The sequence below is a fragment of the Phallusia mammillata genome, chromosome 5, assembly GCF_965637545.1.
Source record: "Phallusia mammillata chromosome 5, kaPhaMamm4.hap1.1, whole genome shotgun sequence".
Taxonomy (NCBI): domain Eukaryota; kingdom Metazoa; phylum Chordata; class Ascidiacea; order Phlebobranchia; family Ascidiidae; genus Phallusia; species Phallusia mammillata.
The window spans coordinates 6,355,046-6,378,920 of NC_137256.1; the positions used below are offsets into that span (position 1 = coordinate 6,355,046).

The following is a 23,875-nucleotide window of genomic DNA, read 5'->3' on the forward strand; positions in this document are numbered from 1 at the left end:
GATATCCACAGCAAATATTTTTTAAAGGTTTTATTCATTTTCACTCAAGTTCAGTGACAAAAAGCGAGGAGAGCGTAGAGGTGGGGGCACGAAAAGAAATTAATACGACGAAAAACACCACTCATGTTGCGGCCAACACAGAAACCATACGAAGACAGTATTAGGCCTAGCATTAAAATCACATAAGTATCGTAGATAGCATGCAACGAATACTGACTGGTGTCGTACTCGGCGATGTGATACTCCCACTAGGGCGCGGTAGAGAGAACAATAAATACGTTTGCAAGGTGTGCAAAAAAGTAAACAGGCAGAAAACAGAAGGAAAAATGCTTTGGTAGCGAGGAAAAACAGTTTTTATAAAACTGCTGGGCACCGCAGATGAAAGAGAAAGCAAAATAGTTTTAGCACATTCTGCTAACTTTGGTATTGCGTTTTGCATTTAAAAAAACTGGATGCCAATAATTGGCCGTCTACCATCTCCTCAAGGTAAAACAACAAAAAAGTTGCGCTTTATAGGTTGGCAACGACACGATCAAAAAACCACCTAAGCACAATTTCGAGGAAAATAACCAAAGTTTGATTGAACAAGTCAGCCTTTTACAGAAGTATGCTGAAAACTGGCCTTGGGCTTGATTATAAAATTTGCTGATAAGTATTAAAAAGTAACCGGATTCGATAGCACCACAGCTAGTAAGAATTCGGTAAAGGGTGAGCTTGATTTAAAAGAAAAATGGAACCACAAAAAAAACATTTTTGTACGGTTTGAGCCACAAAAACCAACTGCTGAAACCATACATCAAATTCGCATGCAAAGTTCACAATGTAAACACGGTAATCTCTATGTGTCCCAAAACTTGCGCATGCGCAGAACTACACCTCGGCCGATTTAAGGGTGGCGCAAATATCGTATGCTTTCTTATAGGCCAGTTCCAAATCTGAATTCAATTGCGTCATCATGTTCGTAAGCTGTGTCGAGCCCAGGGCGTCCATCGAATGTGGCCGCTGAGATGTCTCAGCCCGCGACCGGCTGCTCCTGGAACCTCCACGGCGCCCGTTTGGGGCCAAAATTCGCTGCAGGTCTCTTACTAGCTTTTCGCTTTTAGGCGTAAGAGTCCCTGACGGTGGCTGTTCTGACTCCAAAGGCAACTGCCCTGGGTTTGGGAGCGTATCGGGGGTTAAAGCGAGCGTTAGAGGTCGCTGCACTGCGCTGGGAGTACAAGGCAGAGAGTGGGTCTGAGTAGGTTCTATATAGGTTGGGTTTGTTCTGCACGGGCTGGCTGTGGCCACGTTTGGACTAAGCACTGAGTTACTGAAGCTGCACATATCAAACGAGTCCGACGACAGAATACTCGAGTCGCTGTAGGTACTCGCAGGTCGAGTAAGGCTGCCCACACTACTCGCATCGTCGCTGCTGACACTCGGTAACCGATCGTCAGCAGGCGGTGATATGGGCATGAGGTAAAACTCCTTCGCCGGGTTCGGAGCGCCTGGGGCCCGCGGCGGACGTGCTGAGCTGCCCATGTTCCTCACAGTACGGGTTGGTGTCGCCAAAGCGCTTTTAATGATTGGCATTGGACGAGTAGCAGAGCCAGAAGAGTTCAGTATCGAATCAGAGGAGTTGTGCGTCGTAGTCGAGATATCCGGCACGGCAGAAACGCGTTCTGGCGACGAGTAATACCCACTCTCGCGGTCTCTCTTGGTCCGGAGTACGCGTCTCTTCCCCGAAGCTGTCTGCGGCTTCACTTTCAACTTGAGACTGTCCTTGGCCTGTAGACCGCACACAGCGGCAAGTTGGCCCGCCAAAGTGGCATCACTCACGGCCTGATGGTTGCTACGGGTTACCATGACAGGGCTAGGCGCTGACGTCACTTCTATGACGGGCTCCTTGCGTTTCAAAATTCCTTTTGGTTGGGAGCTTGATGTTGGAGTTAAGTCGTCAAAAACCTCGTTAACGTCGGTGCTTGGGGCTAGCGCTTTCGGTCCAGCTTCCAGAAGGTTCTGGTTGAGGTCCTTGTTCGATTCCGTGGCATTGGGGACTTTGAGTTCAGGGGTTGCAAACGGGTTTTGCACATTGTCCAACCAAGGGTGTCGACAGATTTCGTCAATTGTCGCCCGTTGTTTTGGATCAACTGTTAGCATCGAGGCAATAAGGCTATGTGCGTCTGCGTAAATAATAACATAATTGTCAATAAATATTTAAGGCATCTTTTCACACAAAATCCAATCTAGCCTTTAAAGTGTGGATTGAAAAAAAGAGGCTAAGATGAATAAATCCATGCTGGGGTTAGCACTAAAGCGTCAATGCAGACCAGCGATCATGGCAAACTAGTTGATAAATCATAGTACGCTAGGCGTTATACCGAATCGAGCCGGTCTCCGAAGCATTGACATATGACAAGGCAGAGACTAGAAAAATCTAGCCTGCAGTGGGATTCGCACCCGCGACAGGAGTCTTTCCGGGTCCCCTCAAAAAACGTGTTCATTTTAGGTGCACACTGCTTTGATTTTGGTTTTACAAGCTTCTGAGTTTGAAAATCATACTAAATTTCAATGTTTTATTTATGGGTATCGGCTTGTCTGTCAATTGGCAGGGTTATTTTTAAAACTGTGTTTTTGGCATTTCAGCACATCACCAGCTAAAACATACCAGGAATTCGTTTACCAACCGCGCAAGTATATGCTAAAAGCCTACGAAGTAGCAACACGAACGTTGAACAACTTGAAGTGGTAATACATAAAGTTTCAAAAACGGCCATTTAAATCTCCAGCAGACCAAACGAACACTACCGGTGAACATTCCAGAGTTCAAGAGGGGTTTAATAGTGAAATGCTCGAGAAAACGACTTGTGTATAGGGCGGGCTTGGATGTGGAATGCACTTGATCGGACTTGTTTGCCCACTTGCTTCGTTTTAAGTGGAATTTATTGATTCGAGGGAAAATGAATTAGGCGTTTTTGCCTTTGGTCTTGCCGGGATGCGCTATGGCTTTCGGTTTGCCAGGATCAAAGGCCCCGAAAATGTACACCAAACAATTCCAACTATTTAGTCATGTTTGCTTGTTACTTGTATGTATAGAACTATATATTTTTATTTTTAACCCCAGAAACAGAAACAGTATACTTCTTTGTCCACGTGGTGGCGTAAGAGGTTATCAACTTACCGGATTTTTGTTCTGGGACACTGAAACTGCCAGTGGTGATCTGTTGTGTCAATACTTGGTAATCACGCCCGTCAAAAGGCATCGTTCCGTACACCAACGCGTAAAGGAGGACACCGAGTGACCAACTGTCGACCTAGAAAAATAAGTAGTAGGAGTTATAGACAAATTTATTTATGCATATCTTTCTTTAGGTCTATCGAAACAATATTTTTAATTATGTTTCAAATTACTGAGCCCTTTCGTTAAAAACATACAACTTTTGACACGAAAATTTCAAGTGTTTAACAAGAAAGACAAACAAATCACCGTTTGAAGGTTAAAATTCAAACCACAACAACATTACTGCTGATCAAACAACAGCACTTGTTACGTCACAATGGCCTAAACTTGTTAGAGCGGGTCAGGGCTATTTCGGTCCAGCAGGACTATGCAAACTTTGCGTTTCCGTCGCCAGTAGGGCATTGTTACGAATATAAGTGTCATTGTTGCGTGGTTGGGGAATGTCGAGAGCCGTGGGTTCGTCTGGTTTAACGCCGGTTTCTATGGCAACCGTCAGGTGATTGATTTAAAATGTCACTTTTAACTAAGTTTATTTACTTTTTAGTGCCTACATTGCATGTTCACAATAAAATCAACGGATTGAGTACATCGTTAGCTTGCCCGTAAATTTAAAATGAAACATTTTCATCTTTACTGTGGCCCCATACTGAAATCACCTACTTAAACTACAATACAATATGTCGGTACAAATGACGAGCGCTCGTAAAAGAACAAAAGCCGTTGGCAAAACTAAATGCCAAAGTAAGAAGTTGTTTGCTCAATGGCAGCGCTATTTGCTTTTGTGGGTGTTTTTCAAGGGGAATGAAGGTGACAATGTTCCGCATTTAGGCCAGTATGCAAAGCAAAGTTGAATTACGACTTGTATTGCAATGTTGGTGTCATTTTAAACAGTAGATGGCGAAATTGGTTCATTTATCGAGAAAAACAAGATTGTTGCGAAATGACGTAAATGAAACACATTTAGTTCCTCTATTTCAAACAACAGCCGGTGAAAAATCAATACGTTCTGACCGATTTCACTCCAAAACTGTTTTTATTGGGCCAACATACAGTGTAAGGAGTCACAATATTTTTCTCTTGTACTGCTTTTTTTTCTTTTTAGAAGTACTGCTTTAAAAACTAGATGCTGTACACTTGTCACTCCTAATGATTAACGCGGGGGCGCAGGCATGCCAAGAGGCTACGACCTTTAGATGGAAAACTTCTCTATCGGTTTGGGGGCGGCGGCCTGGCAGAACAACAAACTCCCGTGTTACATATTAACGCATAACCGTCGAAACAAACACGCCATGAACTATAGGTAAACCCGCTTTGAGTGACAAAGGCCGTTGTTAGCCACTGGTATGCGTCGATCACAAAGTTTCATGTTGACTTTTGCAGTGCTAGGCGTACGCGTTTATTGGGAAAGCACACAAAGGGTGGGATGGGAACTATAGGGGCGGTTGAAAGGTGGCGCGCGAAAATACATTACGTCATCTACTGAAGGTTCCTCTTTGGCCGCTGCATGCGAAACGAAAAAGCAGGAATTTTAAGCGATTGCGACTGTAATGTGTAAACCCGAGTTCCCGACCGGGGGGTTATTTATCTAACAGGTAAATGCTTTTGCTTGAATTATTTGTATACTTTGTAGATGTAGAGGGTTTAAAATTTGACATAATGATGGAACTTTTTGGTATACTAGTATAATGTGGAAAAACCTTAATTTAATTTTCCAAATGTGCCAATCGGTGGACTAAAGAAAAAATGTTCCATGGTGTTAAGGGTTATGTCATGATCATGAGTGTTGGTTTCAATAAATTTTAAGCAGGCAAAGACGTGCATGTAAACAAGCTCATTGCTTCGTTTTACCAGGAAGTTGATAATTTATGCGACCAGGTTTTTTTTTGAATTAACCCCAAATTTGGATTTTCAAAGATAACACTCTTGCACGAATTTCAAGAGTTTGAAAAGCGCAATGAACTAATTGGTCTGAACCACGCGCTAGCTATTCGGTATTGTACATATACTTCATAAGCCACATATGCACAAGAATGCCGTTTTTGAAAAGTAAACATTGTCAATGCCACAGTATGCAAGTGAGCTAGCAACGAGGCTACAATGCCCTGTTGTTTGTATTTGCGTGTTTATTAAGAAAATAAAACTGTATTGTAAAGCTTACCTCTGGTCCGATGTATGGAACGCCGTTGACAATTTCTGGAGACGCATAAAGTGGACTTCCACAAAACGTATGAAGCAAGCCGTCGTTTGTGAACAAGTTCGCCAGACCGAAATCCGCAATCTGTAACGAAAATGTATTGGTTAAGACCAAAATTTTATCTCACGTTTTTTACAACGCAGAAACACACTACGAAAACTTTATAGCTGCGTTTTTCAAGTTATTGGTATGCCAACATGGTTCTAGAGCAGTGGTTCCCAAACTTTTTCATATTTTTTTCTAAACGGTCCCCTTGCCATTATTTCGAGGGCTCGCGGTCCTTAAGCCTAAATGTGTATTTCATAAAAACGAAAGTTGATTGCAGGATTTTAGCTAGTTGTGCAAAATTGCGCATAATAATCATCCAAAGACAGCATGTGACATCACAAACAGGACAAAAACATTACGATTGTGCGCAAACAATTGCATTTTTTATAGTTGTCATTCAATAAAGGCCATTGTTTAGCAATGGAGACGATTCTCAATTCTACTTCGATTTAAACTTATTTAGTGGCACAAACTGACGCCAAATAAGATTATAGAATTGCTTCAACCGCTTCGCGGTCCCCCCAAAATTGCCTTACGGACCCCTAAAGGACCGCGGACCCCAGTTTGGGAACCGCTGTTCTAGAGAGAATCAATGAATAGCATTTTTTTCAATTTAAGTTTTTGTTAATATAAGATAGTTTAAATGCGAATATTTTGGTCAGAAACAAAAAGTTTTGTTATCATATTCCACTACTATTTTCATTTAATGTTCTAGACTTAATGAATTCATAAACAGTGTCTGTTGTATAAAAAAGGTTGGGTACCAATGTCTTATAGCACAAACCCAGATCCTGAAAGCTGGGTTGAACTTGTAGTCAACTTGACTTAAAAATATGTCAAAAAATGGGTCACCTTACATTACTACACAGCAATCATAAACAAACAATGTAGGCCCTAAAATCGTAAAACAAAGCCTACAAAGTGCCAAATATCATTTCGCAGGTTTCAGTATTACTTAAAATGTGAAACGTGCATGGCTTCACATTTGACCCTCCACGAAAGTTCTCTTTAACGCGGGTCTTCCGGGAACGTCAGCATACACTTAAGAAAACACTTCATCAGTTCATGATAAGTTTAGCGGGTAACACGTGATCAAGCACGCGCTACGTCATCCATCAAGCAGGCCGGTACAGCTGGTCCCAATAGGCGAGACTACCCGTGGAAATTTACTTGTAAATTAAACTGCTCAAAGTACGACTGCTACGGTGCTGGGCAGAGTACACCAGTGGAATATTTTGTTTTCTAACCACGTTGAGTAGTTGCATAGTTTCAAGTCAGCATTTTTGGAATGTTTCAAAGCGCTGATGATCAAATACGGTAAACACGCTTCTGTTAACAGTTTAAACCAGTGGTTCCCAACCTTTATCGACAAATTCATCCGTTAATAATTCAAAACATTTTCATTTCTCCCCAATAGACTACGAAATCGATGCTAAAGCCACACCAACATCGTTAAATATTTCGTATTTATCAACTTTAATGCATAATCTAATCGACATGTCAAGCAATTAGAACCAATTTTAACATTGGGGTTTTCACAAAAAAGGTTGCGAAATGACAAACGCCAAGATCATGTCATGTGACTTCCGATACTGCGCAATCCAGGATCACGCGTGGCAAGGTCGTTTAGAGGTCGCCATTCTATTGTTTTTAGCTTGGGCCATTGAGTCCAAGCAATTCCCAAAGTACCACAAAGAGGAAATGTAAAATTATTTGCCTATTTACTTTGATTTGGTGGTTCTTGCCGAGCAGAATATTTTCCAATTTCAAGTCGCGATGAACGATTCCAATCTGCGAACAGACAAGAAATATGTTTTTAACATGCTAAAGTACATAATAAAGTGTTAACAATGTGTTGGCTTTGTTTGAAACCAATTTAATACACTGACAAAAGTACAGTAACTCTCGGTTAAACCAAAATCGGTTAGTCCTCGCCAAATTCGGAAAAAACTTAAAAAAGGGCAGTAATGATTTGTAATGTGGTGACGTTTGATAACTTATCGACATCGGTTAATTCAAATCCTCGCCTAAACCGGACAAAATTCTTTGAAATACTTTATATTGCACCAAACAACAAAGCATATCACTCAGAGATGCTGTACTTCAGTAAGTATAGCCATTTAAAAAAAATACGTTTTGGGGGCCTGTAGGTGAACCGCTCGGTTATTCGGGGTCCAACTTCAGGAGGATCAAATTTGGATTAATAACTAACATCTGTCCAAATTTGAATAAATTTGAAGCACTCTTTCTTGACCAAACGCGTATAACAAACCAGCGTTAGACAGAAAAAAGAAGACGGACAAAAACAATATGTGTCCCCTTCAGGGAAGGGGACCCATAATTAAACAAACAATACAAGCAGCAATGTACGGAACTCAAAAGAGTTTCGCGCAATGAGAAAGTCACCCCTTTTCTGTACATTTAGCGATCGCGGTTTGGATAAAATACGCCGGTAAAAACACAAAGGTCTTTTGAACCCCATAATTGCTTTAAGCTTGTGTTTAAGGCACGATTATGGTAAACGGTCTGTTTTGTGTTGTTGTAACAAAATGCAAGCAAGTGGGGAGAATATGTAAATGGTGGTAGCAGGGCGTCTGAGTACATAGAAGGTATTTCCTCCGCCGGTATTTAGATTAAATTCCTACGTGGTTCACCCTGTACCACATATACACGTACAGCTAGTTATAAACTATAGTTACAGCTAGTTATTTATTATGTAAAACATTAAGTCATTCCTCCGAAGGATTTTGAAATACATTTCGCTTTAACAGCATCATCAGTATTATTTGCAACAGAGGCACTAAGACTAAACAGATGGTGAATAGAAAAATCTAAAAGTTTTGCCCCTTCATAAAGGGTAAAAACTGAATTAGTTTGTAATATTTTAACAATGTGGCACATCGACACTAGACAAATACTGTCAATAAGTCATTAACATTTATCTTATCTGGACTTCGTTTTGAGGGATTAGTTTGGGTAAGAAAAACGTGGGGATAAAACTTGTAAAGTCATAGGGCGTTTGTGAACGTTACATTCATCAGTCGTTTTTAAAGACCAATTTGGAGTGATTTTGAACGTTGGTAGCGTGACAAACGTTACAAAGGCCAGAAACTCCATCATATTTCAGTTTGAGTGCTATTTCAGTCGCCGCAAAAGATCCCCGCTAGCATTTAACAAACTGCACGAATCAGCGGGCGCTGGCCAAACAAAATCGTGTAAGGCAAGTGTGACAAGACACATTGGCAATTCCTAAACACGGGGTTTCCTAGAAGCAATATTATGCGAAACCAAGCATACAGATTGCATCACTAAGTCGTAGAAGCTGTTTAGTGATGCACAACACCATATATGGAAACCGGCTTGAATTGGGTTGTGTATGTCTAGTTAGGTGGGCGGGGAACGCGTATATTTCATTATCCACTGCATGCGCGGGTTAAGATAAGAGCGTGGGTTCAATTCAAAGCGCCAATGAGGCAAAAAGATCATTGGTCAGCGGGTAAAATTGGAGTATAATTGCAAAGTCGCGCCGTTGTACTTAGCCCGAGATTTCGGCTCGTTCTCGATGTGCTCGCGGTTCCAGCAGCATGTAGGCGGAGATTATTGCTTTTCAAGGGCAAGTGTTATCGGCTATATTAGGCGAAAATGCTAAAACGTTTCTGTCGAAACCCATCTTCCTCATGTACTGGTACTGTATATGAACAGAAATAAGCGGGCTATGTTGTAAGGTGACCAGAAAAGTCGTCTTATATATATTGCCAATTTATAAATCCTACTTAATTTACTATGTATACCATTTTACCTATACTATATAACGTTATTGCTAGGTTTTGTTATTTTAATGCCGTTTTTTTTCTGTTTTCGGTTAATTTATGCCAGTGATTATTCATTTAAAAACGTTTTACCGTGTTTAGGGTATATTGTGTGCCTAAAACTAGATATAGGTATGGTAATTTTTAGGCAGTTTTTCTAATAGTTGGTTAATTTACGCTAGAGATACACCAATCTCAATCTAAAACTTTCCGACGTGTTCAAGGGTATATTGGGTGCTTTAAACCATTGTGAATTGCCCTTTTACCCTTTACATGGCACAGCAATTGACCTGGTACGGTACAAAGCAATAGAAACGATGAATCACGCACTCCGGAAAATCACCAAATCTATTCCACACCATGGTGTCAGATTCACACGCAACATTGTCACAAAATTTAGGCTTAAACTCGGTAAAGGGACATTTGTGATTAACGACGCTGTATTCACTGAAAACTGAAAATCCGGAACCGTGTGTTACGTCATAATAGAGACCCATTGTTATGCGATAATACGTAATTACATACGCATGTCTATGCGACGCATGTTAGTGAGTGTTGTCATTGCAATGAATAGAATGACAGTATTGTGCACAATATATGACATCATTGCACAATGTTTGTTTAACCAATTGAAAGGTTAATGAGACGCTCATGGGTTGAAAAATGTTACAAATGAGTGAGTGTGATTAATATGTAATCGTTTATCAATCAACATTTAATTCACACTAATCATCATTTAACAATATACATAAAAACGTTACAATTTCGATGACCATTTTTGTCGTCATAGGTACCCAATGACAATGCATTTTATGATTGTACTGTACTGTAATATAGATTTTAAATGCAACCAATTGGCACGTATTTGTGTACGTGTCTATCATGATCGAAAAAATGTACCTTGTGGCAATACTGGACAGCTGAAACGATCTGCTTGAAAAAGTATTTCGCTTCTTTATCACAAATTCCTCTTTTTCTTTCCAGGTAGTTGTAAAGTTCCCCACCACTGGCGTATTCCATCACTATAACAATCTTATCTTGATTCTCAAAAACTGCAAAACATAACAAGAAAGAATGTTTTGAAACTATTCCCATTACAAGCAAAGCTTTGGTAATTAAAAGTGCTATCAAAATAGCGTTTTAACTGAAAGTTTTTGTGGCACAGTCAAGACCATTTATGGCCTAATCGCCACTTTCATGGCCTAAACGGCAATTGTGTTGACGAGTTCGGCTTGAAATTTTGCCCTCTGGTGACATTAATAAACTGAAAATTGCCTAACAGTATATTTTAAGGCGCTGTTAATGTTTATGAACGCCAGCAGTTATGTGCTAAAGCGAGGTCTGCAAATTCAGTTCTTTGAACTCGTGGTGTATCAAAGCTAATTGCTGAACTATTTTTTTTCCTTTTTACACCAACTTACATCATGTAAATTATTTTTTTGTTGGGCCATTTCTTTTTTATTTTCAACATACATTACCAAAAACAACATTACAAAACTATTTCAACAACATTAACATAATATTGTAACGCTACGACACACGGCGCACAAACAGAAACGCGTTCCCTCTCAAAACCGGTCAAGCAAGACGTCACGTGCTGTACGGTGTGACTCAGCATGGCAGGGCAGTCGAGTTCGAAAGCACCTCGCCGCAAATTGGGCGCCATGTTGTTTTCCAAGAAGTAACGGTGTCAAGAGGTCACCCGTCTAAGCTCTGCGATGCGTATCAGCCATTATGACGCGTGGATGGCTATATTATCGAAAGATGGCGCGCCTACGGTATTTGCGTTTTGAAGATGCTTGTGGGACGGGAAAGATTAAGGAGCCAAAATACAGATAGTGCGCAGTTGTGCGTCAAATTGTGTTTTGTCTAACTACAAGTGGTTCAACTTAAAGTAAAGAAATTGTTTGCTGAAAATTTCGGCGCCTTACAAATCTAACACTTGCAGTACAATAAAAGGAATACTGCCAAGCAAACAGCAAGCACTATAATGCACACATTAAGTCAACCTTGTAAATACCACAACAGTAATTTCATGTTCTCTTTTTAACTTTATTTAGACCACATCGAAAACATATTCAAATTGTAGTCATAGGCTTCACAAATTTATAAACATCACACAAAATTCAAAATGAGGCTATTTTTGCGCCTAAAAGGCAAAATTTGGCTGATAATTTAGCCTAACAAAACATTTTTGCCCACCTTCGTGTATCTGGATAATGTTCTCGTGTTGAATAGAGGCCATTATCTCCATTTCCCTGCGGATGTGCTTCATGTCTGAAGTCTCTTTGATCCTGTCTTTTCGTATCGTTTTCACAGCCACCTGAAAAACATAAGAATATTTACTTATTTTCTGAACTAACTGTGTATAGTATTTTACATAATTACCATACACCAAGGAGTCAGTATCACAGATTCAGACAACAGTTGCGTGTACATACATATATCTTAATAAAACAGTGAATGACTTTAGACTTGTTACAGTTTTATGTCTGTTTTTTTTAATTACCGTCGCCAGAAAATGCACAACTTTTCTGTCAATTTCAGCCCAGCCGCATATTCAAGCATATACAAATAGATTTCTACTTTGGAAAACTTTAATATCGCGATTCTTGGAATCAGTATGGCCACACGACAAATCTCTTTCACACAAACCATAAGCTTAAGGTTAAATGTCTTGGATAAAGCTTGATTAAAGACCCATGTCGTCCGCGGTTACTGCACAACCGCACGATCTGTAATACCAGCAAATTCACACATGTCCTTTAAAGATTGCAGCAATGCGTTGCAAACGCGGTTAAAGAGAGCTGGACTTCTGCACGATGCAAACGCAATTTGGTAGTGTATGCGTATAAGTTGTAATTTCTCCAGCATAAGTTAGGTGTATGCTATATATGAGAGAAATACTGAGAATGTTCACGACTTTTTCACAGTATACGATTACATAATATGTCCAATGGTGTTGTATAATGCAAGCAGAACCTGACATTGATGTGACATCTGCAGTGCAAATGTTATAACACCAGCTCGGGCGACGACAAGCTCATTATGAAACAGACGTTATAAGCTCCTTTAAAGCATCAAAAGACTTTCATCAGGGTGGCTTGCATTGTCCACAGCTGATAGAGACTCGTGTGTGCTATGTAACATAAATCGATACGAAACGTCATGTTTGTCAATGAGAATGATTACATAAACCCCTTGACACACCTATTTTGTTTACGCGGTGACCAAACAAAATTCTAAATTGAATTCAACAAAAATCCAATATAGTCGGCAACTAAAGTCACCATTTATTCTGCAGCGAACCGTGGCCGTTAAAAACTGCTGAGATCAGCGAAAATATTGATGGACAGCAGTGCCTCGCGTAGGGCGCTCAGTGTACCGTGTTTACTGAGCAAACACAAACTTTTTACCTCTCTGTGGGTTTCAGAAACGACCTGTTGTTGTTCAAGGCTTCAAAGCGACCCACTCACTTCCAGACACACCACAAAGGCTTATGGCTTGGTAGGTTTATGACTTTTGGTGTAAAGCCAGATTAAACTGTGTATCCCAAAAATTGCCTTTTCGTAAATGCCAAATAAACACAATATGAGTCACAATCTCCATGACCTATCGATATATATCGCAATAAAGCCAAAGTTCTTCTTAATTCTAACTTCAAACCTAAAACGCTTGAGTCATATCTATGCAGTTGTGTCTGTAGCACATTGTGTTTGTCATATTTTTGTGGCTCTAATTTGGACTCAAGAATAAACATTGTCCCGTGGGTGTATCAACCAACCTAAAACGGCTACAATACATGATCATTTAACGTCCCAGTGGTAAAGCACGTCAGCCAAACTCGGAACGCCACGTCAACTTTAGGCAGTTCAAAAGAGCTGACGGACAATCAACACAGAGTCAGATAGGGAAGGAATTCGAGCCGAAACCCGGCCACCACAAAGACCAAAAATCGATTTTCCGCTGATTGCTTGGGATCGTCTCTTAGGCGGGAATATTGACAGAACCATTACCGCGGCAATCGATAACCAAATGTCGCATCGCGGGCAGCCTTTGTTGCGTCACGGACGCCGCAAAAAATGTTATCTGACATTGGCAGGTCGAAGGTCGTGTACTTTTGTTAGTGCGCAAGGGCAAGGTAAAAGAGATAGCGAAGGTTGATTGACAGAAACTAGTTTGCTGTGTACACAATCCGTTGCGTGTATTGTCTGGCGATTAATCTGGGCCACTGGCTATGAAAAAAGCGCAGCATAAAAACAGTGACTCAAAACCGAGCATTGGACGCGTGATACATATCCTATGTGTTATGACGCACATGACTTACATTTAATCCCTAAAACAACTTGCCTGTTTCGCTAAAGCCAATTCGCTACGGCCTAACCCTTACGATAATATTATTCGGAACGCTATGGATTAATACGAACAAAAGCAGAAGGGTGTACGTATTGTTGTTAAATACATTGGAATTTCTCCCCAATCGTAAGTGCTGGCCAATCAGCAAAATGCCAAACAGAGTGTTTGACCGTGGCCAAAAGCAGCGGTCTGGCTCATCAAACCACTCGTGTGGGGGCTATTAAACCCTCTTCAGGCCATACGACACACTTGTGGACAGGGCAATTTGGGTTGTTCGCAAATCACAAGCCCCCAGCTTTTTCTCCTTCTTTCTCTTCCAGCCAACGCCATCGTGTATTCACACATCAGTTGCTGGGATGCCGCACAAATTCCGCCATTGTTTGCGCACAATAGGGAAAATTCATAAAGCGACACGCGAGGCTACTTGGCTGTTTGGCATTTTTTCAGACGGCGGCCAGAAATGAAATGTTGACCTTGGAAATTTTGAAGGACGCCTATTATGTTCGTTAGTAACATGACGGGACAAGAGGAAAGTGAGTGTTTTATATTTTCAAAAGCGACAGTTGATTGCACTGTTTGCACCAATTGAAACTGGAATTGACACTGCGGTGTTATATCCTGTTTACGGAAACAAAGCAAAGAAACAATTTCCACAAATATTCCAACGTTCATCAAATGAGATCCTAAGAAGGATAAACAAAACCAGTTTTGTTTACGAAACTACATATGTTTTCAACCCCACGAAGTAAGAGCAACAACACACACAGAAGCCATTGGCTTCGAAATGTCCACAGCAAACCTTGAAAAAGAAAATGTTAACATTTCTTAATCCAACACTAGGTACCAAAAAAGCAGCAAACCCTGAACAGACAGACCACCGTGACAAAGGTAACAGCTGCGTACATAATGAGGCAACTTTGCTGAACACCTGGCAAATAGAGTCTAGTGCACTAGTGGTGGATTTAACACACAACATTAAACTAAAGCTAGAAAAAAATGGACAAATAAAATGCAAATTCAGCGAAATACCTGTTTAATGGAAGTTAAGATTGTGTATTTGCTGTACTGTTAGAGCAATGTCAAGAGTTAGGCACACCAATACCCAACCAACGTACTGTGTTTCAACAAGCCTGACAACGCCCCTGAATGCAGTCAAGCACAGGAGTCGAACACCGCCACCAAGGACAATGGGCACGTGCCCTTTAGGCTATTGTGACGTAACACTCGGGTCTCGTGACGTCAAGATTGAGCCACAGCTTAGTGTTCAGTTATCTACAGGGTAAGCGCCTTGGCTTGGGCTTAAACCTTTTTAATTAAGGCCACAAGTGACAAAGACCTGGTCATTGCGATTTATTACTGGCCGAAATCCCTAGTATAATAAAAGTGTTTTAATTTTGTGTTTGGGCCTATGTAAATTATAAGCCTACAACGTTGGTACCTGAGGGATATAAAGAACTGATGACAACTTGCAACCATCTTGAAAGCACTTGAGATTAGATAAACATCCACAATTGTGCAATCATACATCTGAATATGCAATGACATTCAAAATTGCATTTATAAATCAGTAAAGTAAGTGGTTGTATAATGACAAAAATGAAACTACCAGTACAAGTTTAAGATGTGAACTTTTAAACGCCTGTCAACCAGTTCCCACATAACGACATCCCAAACTCCCAGTAAACCCTATGATGACACATAATCTACTTAGCTATTCGCAAACTTCAAGAATGAGGTGACAGCTTCCCATAGAACAAATGTCAAAGCAATGCACCCTCGCTTTAACGTCAGCAAACTTTCCAACGTTGTCATTAAATATTGATAGCGCAGTTAGCAGGTGTTCACTTGTTTCAAGTGGGGGCGGTATTATTGACTGGGTGCTTGTATTTTTGCTGATGTCACCGTTCGTGCCTTATGTTTCTCCTTTATCAATTATGCACCTGCCGACTGTGTTTTCGCCGTACGATGATGTAAGCAAAATTTACGTTTGAGAAATAGGCACAAATTGAAGGAAATGCTCTGCACTTGTATGTAACTTGAGTTTCAACGTTACAATTTCCACACGCTTGTTTTTTACCTAAGATATGTGTTATTAGGCAGAGTTGCATAAGCAACATAAAAGGCTACGGTTCAACCAGACACATGACAAGGTGTAGGCTGTAGGGTTATGTGTGAGTAAAAAAAATTAATAAGCGAGCTGAAATTCCACCCTACAGTAAACCATACCCAAGCGTCAAGATAACCTATTTGTCTTTTTCAGCAATTATTTTGGATCTATCGCCAAATTGAAAAGTCGTTTTTTACAGCAGTAAAAAAGAAAAAGTCAACAAATAGGAGAGGTTTGCCATAAATTATTCATTGCATGGACTGACTGCAGGGTGCAGTATTGTAGGACCAGCACACACATCCGTTGGGCCATTGTGATAAGTTCGAAAAGCGTTAACTTTTAACCACTTTACGTGCCTTTACCAAAGTCTCCAGAGCAAACATTACTTGATGTGGGGATTTTTCAATAAAGTTTAAACCACCAATAACATGTGGTAATACGTCCCAGTAAAAGTTACAAAGTACAAACACTCCTCAAGAGCTTTTCATACGATAAAGAACTAAACGATAATTGTAGTTTCATACACAGTTGCACATGAGCCCAACCAAAATCCATTTTTTGGGAAAAAGGGTGAAAACGATGTTGATTTTGGAAAAGGATGAAAAAGTGCAAAATGTCTTTTAAAAGGAAAAGAGTGCGCCTTATGTGAAGGGGACATTGCTCTGTACTAATATCTCAAATTAAACCCAAGTAAGATTTTGTCTTTTTACGTCATAAATTCAATTTGACCTTGGCTTGTCACTGGTCGACATTCCCAAGTTGTTTACGAACGTGGCGCATCCACAGCTGAGGGTTGACGCCATCGTAAACAGGCGTCAGTGGGACGCGGTAAAGCCGCAAACACATCGCCCACAATTAACATCGCAACGACTCACCAATTAAGGAAGGCGGAGATGTGAGATGGCTTTACGATTTCCTTCGCAAACGACAAACACTGATATGTTTTGTGCCAGATTTTGAAAAGGCTTTATTATCTCGCATCGTGAATGGCAATTTTGAGTTTTGTTTCACAGACAGAACAGTTTGCTTTGGTGTTTTACTCTAGTATACATAACACTGCTTTGGTGTACTGCAGCACCCTTGGCAACAATTTCAACATTCATTTGGTTATTCCTAAGCGTGTAGGTTACGCAGGTTTACGAACGACGTGGGTCCCATTGGTCCGTTTGATTTCCCTAGGGTTGCTAAGTTTTCCAGCATTAATTGTTTTCTACGTCTTGTTTAGTGCTGATCAACCTTCATGATTTAATCAAGCGCCTCTGACGTAAAAAGCTGGAGCCACAAACTTGATTGCACACATAATTGCGTTTAACGATTTTGTTGTAGAAGTAAACAAAAACATGGATGGTGCCACGCACTTAAACGACCTCAGACTTGGCATAGCAATAATTTTTGATGGCTGTACAAAATGTTTATGGCCAATTCAAAAGATGCACCAATTCGTTTAGGAGGCATAAAATCGTTAAACGACAGTTTATGTAACTGCGTTTTTAACCAGCAGCAAACACAACATAAAGTTTGAAACTGAGCAAGAGTCGTGTGTTTTTCTCTGAAAGGGACACATATTGTTTTCTACTTCTTGTTGATCCCGTGTTTTTAGGCAGTAACCGCTAAAGTATTAAGCATGCAAACACACCATCTGCAAGTGTTATACGTTGTTCCCATAGATAAGTCACAACTTAGAATGACATTCCAATTTTTTCGGGCATTACATTTGCGTTCATTAGGACCGGTCTTCACGTGTACAAATTATCCCCGCTTTGATGCGGTCAGGTACAACAATATTGATTTTAGATTTTTTGTTGACACACCAAAAATCACCAAGTAACAGTGTGGCAAATTTTAAAGGTGTTACTGATAAGCCATACCGTTGTTAAGCAGGAGCAATACAGACAGCGTGACATTAGAAAACATAGAGAACCTGGTTATATGGGTTTGCCATATCATATGACAAGAAATTGAATCGCCTTTGAACAAAGGAAAAGGTTACAAGGCATTCTTCGAAGGCTTTTAAAAGTCGAATACAATACAATGTGTGGTATTGTTGAAGCCAATCGCGCTGCTAACAATAACATGTTCGAATATGAACAGCTGGCTGAAATTGGAACAGCTTGGACGAAAGAGATAGATATCATGAAATAGTTGTCGGTTGCCCGTCCTTGTGTCCACACACGTTCACAATATATTGCACTCACATTTTGTAACACAAAACATGGGCTTTTGACTGGACATTATTGCTTAACTTGTTTGTATTGTGTATACATGCCTTCTTTGCTATCGGGACATCAAGTGGTTCAGCAAAACTAAAAAGGAATCCTGGAATCAGAAAACTACACTATTGAGTGTGTATAGTGTACACTGGCTTAAGTGATTCGTTTTCAGCGAATATTTTGGTAAAATTTAAGTTCTTTGTGTTGAAATTCAAGATGTAAGCAAGTTGTTTGCTTCGATAACAAGCAGGCCCAAACACTGCGGCCTTTGCAGTATTATACATTTAAACATGTCCTACAATGCTTTACGCCCATTCAACAATTCATATTTGGCTGACGTTTAGAAATCTATATCAGGGTTTATTGGCGTATAGAGTTTTTAATGACTTAATATCTTCGTTTTATCACTTTTCGTGTTTTGACAAATCATAATATTCGTGACATTGCGAAAACAAGCTGTTGATGTAAAACCGTGGGCGGATTGTTAACATGAAGTGTGACTAAACTTGTGACGCGTTTGTGTTTCTTGCGAAACCCGCTGATATAATTAGATCCTGGCGTCTATGCTAGGTCATTCCCCGGCTATAGCTCTGTGCGTAAATAAGGGGTCCAAGGAAAGTAAATTACTGAGAAGGGGTTGGCACTGTGCGTAGGTGATACTTAAGCACGGTTTAAACAAGAGACAACATGTCAAGTATCGTACACTGGAAAACCTAGTTCGAATGACAAAAATAGTTTTTAAGTGAATACTGTATGTTGTTATGTTTCCTCATACGACCAACTTTATACACTTTCAAAGTGGAATTTTGTAAAATTATGTTACATTTGTAATAACATGCCAAAAGTTAGACTGACGGTAAAAATAACAGTCATAATTCCAACTACTTTCCAGTCATCATTTTACACACGTGAAAGCGCAAAACAACCAAGAAAAGTGGATTAAAAACAACATAATAAGCACTTAGTGGCGTCGCTATTAATGGGTACAAATACGCCAGAGCGCTGTTACCACACCACTCGTGATTATGCCCTTATAAAGCACCCGCGCAAACCACGCGTTAATGCTGTCACACAAAGACCTCTACGCATAACGCGTCAAAAATACATCATTGTGTTTGCCACCAGTATGAAAACAGCGTCATACGCAAACCGTCGCGCTTGACAGACGAATTGACGACACTAGTGATGTCACATTGCGTCGCATTGAGGAGAAACGCTTTGTGGTAGCTGAGGGATGTTGTGTACACAAATATCACAGCTCGGGTCGTAGCCTTGGCTAAGTTCAACTGTTTCCGTTGGTTCAGCCATCTAAGCGTTTTGCTTGCTTTGCTACCACTTCCCATGTTTTACGCAGCGAACACCCGAATTTGGCTTCTGAGCATTCACACTTGCACATATCCGCATACCCAGGCGGTAACGGACCGAACCGGGCGCTGTAATTGATGGGCATGCTTGTTTACGAAACGAGCCATAACCAGAAAAGGATAAAAAGTGCTGACATCAGCATTTTGCCACTGGGTAAGCTAACAAGAAACGACCTTAGTTGTAAATCATTGAAGCGCCGCTGCTATTTTTATCAGTACTAAACTACATTTACAATCTTGCATTAACTGGCGTGTTCTTATGCATAACTGTTATCACCTATGTAACTTTTTTCAAATATAACCTAGGACATTAAGGATGTAAAATACACGTTTAAATTCACTGCTACAAAACAACATATTGCGGTTGTGATATAGACATGAAAACCAACAGCTATTTTTAACCAGCAACACCGCGACCGGCATTCTTGATTAGGAAAACGAGGTCGCGTGTTCAATCGAGATTAGCCTAAAAACAGACCGCATTACAAGCCATTAAAATCGCGAGGGACAGACGCGGCGTGAAATAAACATTCGAGGCGCGTGCAGTCGTGGATTATGAGAGGGAAGTGCAGCTGCAAGTGGCACAGAATAATGTGGGAATGCCGATTTTAGCCCAGGAAGCTGCACTGTGGACGCCAAGGGAACGCCACCACCGTATATGGGTACCGGAAAATTACAGTACTTGGAATTCAGATTGTGTGGACAGCGCTATACATGAGCTTTGGTTTGTCTCTTTGTTCTGCTTAGAGGTCTGTGCCAACGCCAAAACACGACTTTTTGTAACCGATACATCGCTAAAAAAACGAAATGTCATGACGACCGTAAGGCACCCTCGAAACATGTCCAAAAATAATTGTTTTTGTGTCATGTTATAGATTTACTGTTGCAGCCGGTGCTGGGGTTACAGATTGAAAGGTTTCTAAACGAAAACAGAAAGCAGGAAATGGGCACCCTGCAAGACGGGTACAATTAAAACCATTTGCTGCAGTGTTAATTACCGTACCTGCAAGAACATAGAAAGTCCATTGACTTCGCCTAACAAAACGCGCAGATAATGCACATGGCAGTGTCATGAATATTTAAAACGGTGTAATACAGCTTCCCGTGCAAACGTTTCGAGTTTGAACGACATCAAAAAGTGTTGAATTTCATCACAAATTTCAGACAACTGTAATTTTTAATGCAGGTGTAACTAAACGCTGGCAAAGGCGTTGGTGAATTATGTTCGCAGTTCATGGTTTTTGACGTTCTGCGTCCCGGTTCAATGGGCATTGCGCACACCCAAACTGTTCGCCCAATGCCGACGTATGGAAACTTCGAGAAAACGTGGGTTCTGTTTTCGAAAGAGGAGGGCGCCTGGTCACAATTAGTGGGTGTTCCGTGTTGTCTATCTGTACACTGACGCTTTGGGCCTCAATCCCATGTCATTTTGTTATTGTACAGCTTATCATTCAGTTAAAACCCAAAGTTTGAAACGGTTCATTGTATGGACTCGTCACGTTTGTTATCGACAAAAACAACACGTTTAAAACAATTGACCTTTACGAGCATCTTCATTGTCCACAACCGGAACTGTTACGTCACAATCACGCCACAATTGCACTAGATGGATTGAAAGGGCATCGTTGGTTGAATAATAGACATCAATAACCCCGTACTGGCTTGAACCAATGACTTACAAATGACTTGAAATTGACTAGCAAGTGTGTGTAGCCATGTTATGACATCAATGTCACATGTTTTGAATTGTACAAGTTTGGTCTTTAATATTCTACCACAGGTTAACAAAAGAAATGTACAACTACAGACAGATGTAAAAACTGCATAAAAAATGCTTGTGAAAATATAATTTATTGTCTTGTAGTCCACTGGGTAAAAATAGTGCCATTTATGGATTAAATTTAAGATCTGAAATGAGTCTGCTGTATTGATCTAAGACTGCTCTGTCCCACAGGAATTGATAAATTGTACGAGCACAAGCCTAACCCAGTTTGTTAGAAGAATGAACTCAAATGCCTTTAACTACCGCTCCCAAAAGCTGAACAAATTTGATGGTAACTGCCATTTGGTTTTATGTAGATATATTTTTTAGGTGTACATTGAAACACATATACACAATGTGACAAACTCTATTTTATTAATACTAGTTTTCATATTTTAGATGCTTACATACACAATACAAGTGCTTTCGAGTAGCAAAACACTCTAATGGTCACTCATGTATTATGTACACCTTACTTACCAATTTCCTCGTGTGCTTGTGCTGAGCCAGCTTCACCTTTCCATATGTTCCTTTGCCCAGGGTTTGCTGGAATTCATACCTGCTTTTCACATTATGGCGATGTTGGTGTCGCTTCACTGGGGTCACATAAACATCAGCAAATGTCTGCGCACCACTATTTGTTTTATGATTTACTGTGTTATTTTCAGCTCGTATCATTTTGCTGCACATGTAAGAGAAAGGATATTGATTAAGTACAGCTGGCAACAATCTTATCGATATAAGTAAGGCAAAGGCAATACCTCAATCTAATACCAAGCACTGGAACAACACTCTACCAGTCAGTATATGATATAACTAGCAACTTGTATTTCACTTTGCTTTATAATAACAATTAGACGAAGTGTCACTACATTCTTAGGTCTAGCTTTATGTGTGCTGGACTGCTGGTACAAATGCTGGTCCTATCTGCTGCTGATACAAATTATAATGTACAACTAAGCATGATGACATAGTGACATTGTAAGCGTTACGTCACAGACCCACGTCTTTTGTTGACGCGGTCTGACCTCTGTTAAAAACAAAAGATGTCAACGCGTTTTGGAGAGCCGAGATTAATGTTAATCCACTGATTTATGATGTATATCTAAGTGCAAGAACCAATAATAGTGTTAAGAGACTAATTTTAAATCATACTACCCCACAAGCACGGTAAATAACTACTAGACACTGCTTACAAGAGTTACTAGCATTTTTTGCAACGTAGTATTGTCATTTAGACACGAGTTTGTGTGTATTGTGCACTAAATAAACAACAACAAGCAACCCTCACATCGCCACAGCCAGTGTGCTACTGAGCGCAAGTCAATGGAAATTTTCAATTAAGTGAATGAGAAAAAATGCCTTTTTCTCTCGCCGCTCTCGAAGCTGCGGTGCTTTCCGCCAGACGTTGCTGCGCAAGAGGCAAAACAAAACGACCTCTTTGCGCCGGTGCGAGCTATCCCAATGGGTTCATTTGCGGACACTGCGCGCCGCATTGTGGTCTATATCAAGCGTCTGAAGTTGCAATACAAAAAAGTCGTAAAACTGGGCCATCTGATTTGTTTTGTATTGTAGAATTGGTACAAATTGATGACAAAATTCATAGCCAAAATGGACGTAAAACGTGAAATGCCTTAATTTTGAAAGTTTTGCTCATGCCATCATCAGTGTACGAATTAAATAACCAAAAATATTCACTTTACACGTGATCTCTGCAATCTGCATAGTTTACGGCAATATATTAAAAATAACTGGGCTACTATGTTCCCAATGGCATTCTTACTGACTTTTAGTGCAGGATTTTATGACAAAGTTTTGTGCAACAATGATAATATTTTCTGCTGTACGCTGTAGTGTTACAGTTTACAAAAACAAAGTGTTGCTTTGCGTGGACCGGACGGTCATTGCAGCGAAAGCGGTAGCACCAAGTGCGAATGAATACGTGCATCCTTGGCCTTACATGTACGCGTTTATATGTGTGCACTATTTTTTATATTGTTCACGTTCAAATGTGCGGAACTTTATTAAAAATGTGCAGAAGTCAAAATTTACCAGTAAGTTTGCCAGTAGCCTATAGGCTACAATGGCAGTAAATTCGCTGATTGGACCGTTCGCAGATTTCCTAACTAAAGGGCGCGCATTACCTCCAAGCACATTTTGTGCAAAACGCTTGTAACCTCGTCTTAAAACGAGTGTTCCTACTTGCCAGTTGATTGACCGACGCTATGGTCGGAATGCAACGATTTTAACACTTTTAACCACCGGCACCTTTAATATAATGAAAAAATCTTGGAGCACCCCACCAACCAAAAATGTCAAATATTGCCACTTTGTAGCCTAATTTTTCGGCAATCTTTCTCTAATTGGGATGATAGATTGCTTCAATAAGACACGATAAAGGTAAGTCATGTCCTGGCTAGCTGGCAGAAACAGAATTGGCCGCATGCAGTCAGCCACACAAAACGTAGATATTTTACCCCCCTAATATAACTACAGTCGACATTCGTCAGGCAAAACATAAATAAATGCACATTAAAAATTTAAACTGATGAAATCGCGTTAAGATGCCCTTAAAGAGGCACCCCAAAGAGTCGCGGCATCCAGTCTGAAAATCACTTTTAAGAAATTTTGTTGTTAGTGATTTCTATGTTTTAACAACAACCGTTGAGGTGTTTTCCCTTCTGCAACTACAACTACCCGGTAAAGTTGCACTTTAATAGGAAACTTTAGGTGTAGGCCAACTGTACCGACCTTGTAAATATGTGTTTGCACAACGCTTGTGTTTTAACTTTTTTTGGCGGATAA

The 23,875-nt window shown here is 40.3% G+C and overlaps 1 protein-coding gene across 1 annotated transcript; it reads right to left on the reverse strand.

Annotated features, from left to right (window-relative positions):
- Window positions 1-15: 15 nt before the first annotated feature.
- On the reverse strand, window positions 16-21,775 carry LOC145229155 (NUAK family SNF1-like kinase 1). Its single transcript, XM_080094443.1, has 7 exons — window positions 21,551-21,775; window positions 11,474-11,594; window positions 10,172-10,323; window positions 7,188-7,253; window positions 5,379-5,498; window positions 3,161-3,293; window positions 16-2,162 (listed from the first exon to the last, which is right to left on the reverse strand). The coding sequence occupies exons 1-7, from the start codon at window positions 21,758-21,760 to the stop codon at window positions 871-873; spliced, it is 2,094 nt and encodes a 697-aa protein (XP_079950569.1). The 5' UTR covers window positions 21,761-21,775; the 3' UTR covers window positions 16-870.
- Between the last annotated feature and the right edge of the window lie 2,100 nt (window positions 21,776-23,875).

Bases quoted from the DNA above. Each gene is read 5' to 3' on its own strand.
- LOC145229155 (XM_080094443.1), bottom strand. From the start codon at position 21,760: ATGTGCAGCAAAATGATACGAGCTGAAAATAACACAGTAAATCATAAA. The intron at 11,595-21,550 runs GTAAGTAAGGTG...TATGTTTTTCAG, and splicing joins ACAAGCACACGAGGAAATTG to GTGGCTGTGAAAACGATACG. The intron at 7,254-10,171 runs GTACATTTTTTC...GTCTGTTCGCAG, and splicing joins CTGTCCAGTATTGCCACAAG to ATTGGAATCGTTCATCGCGA.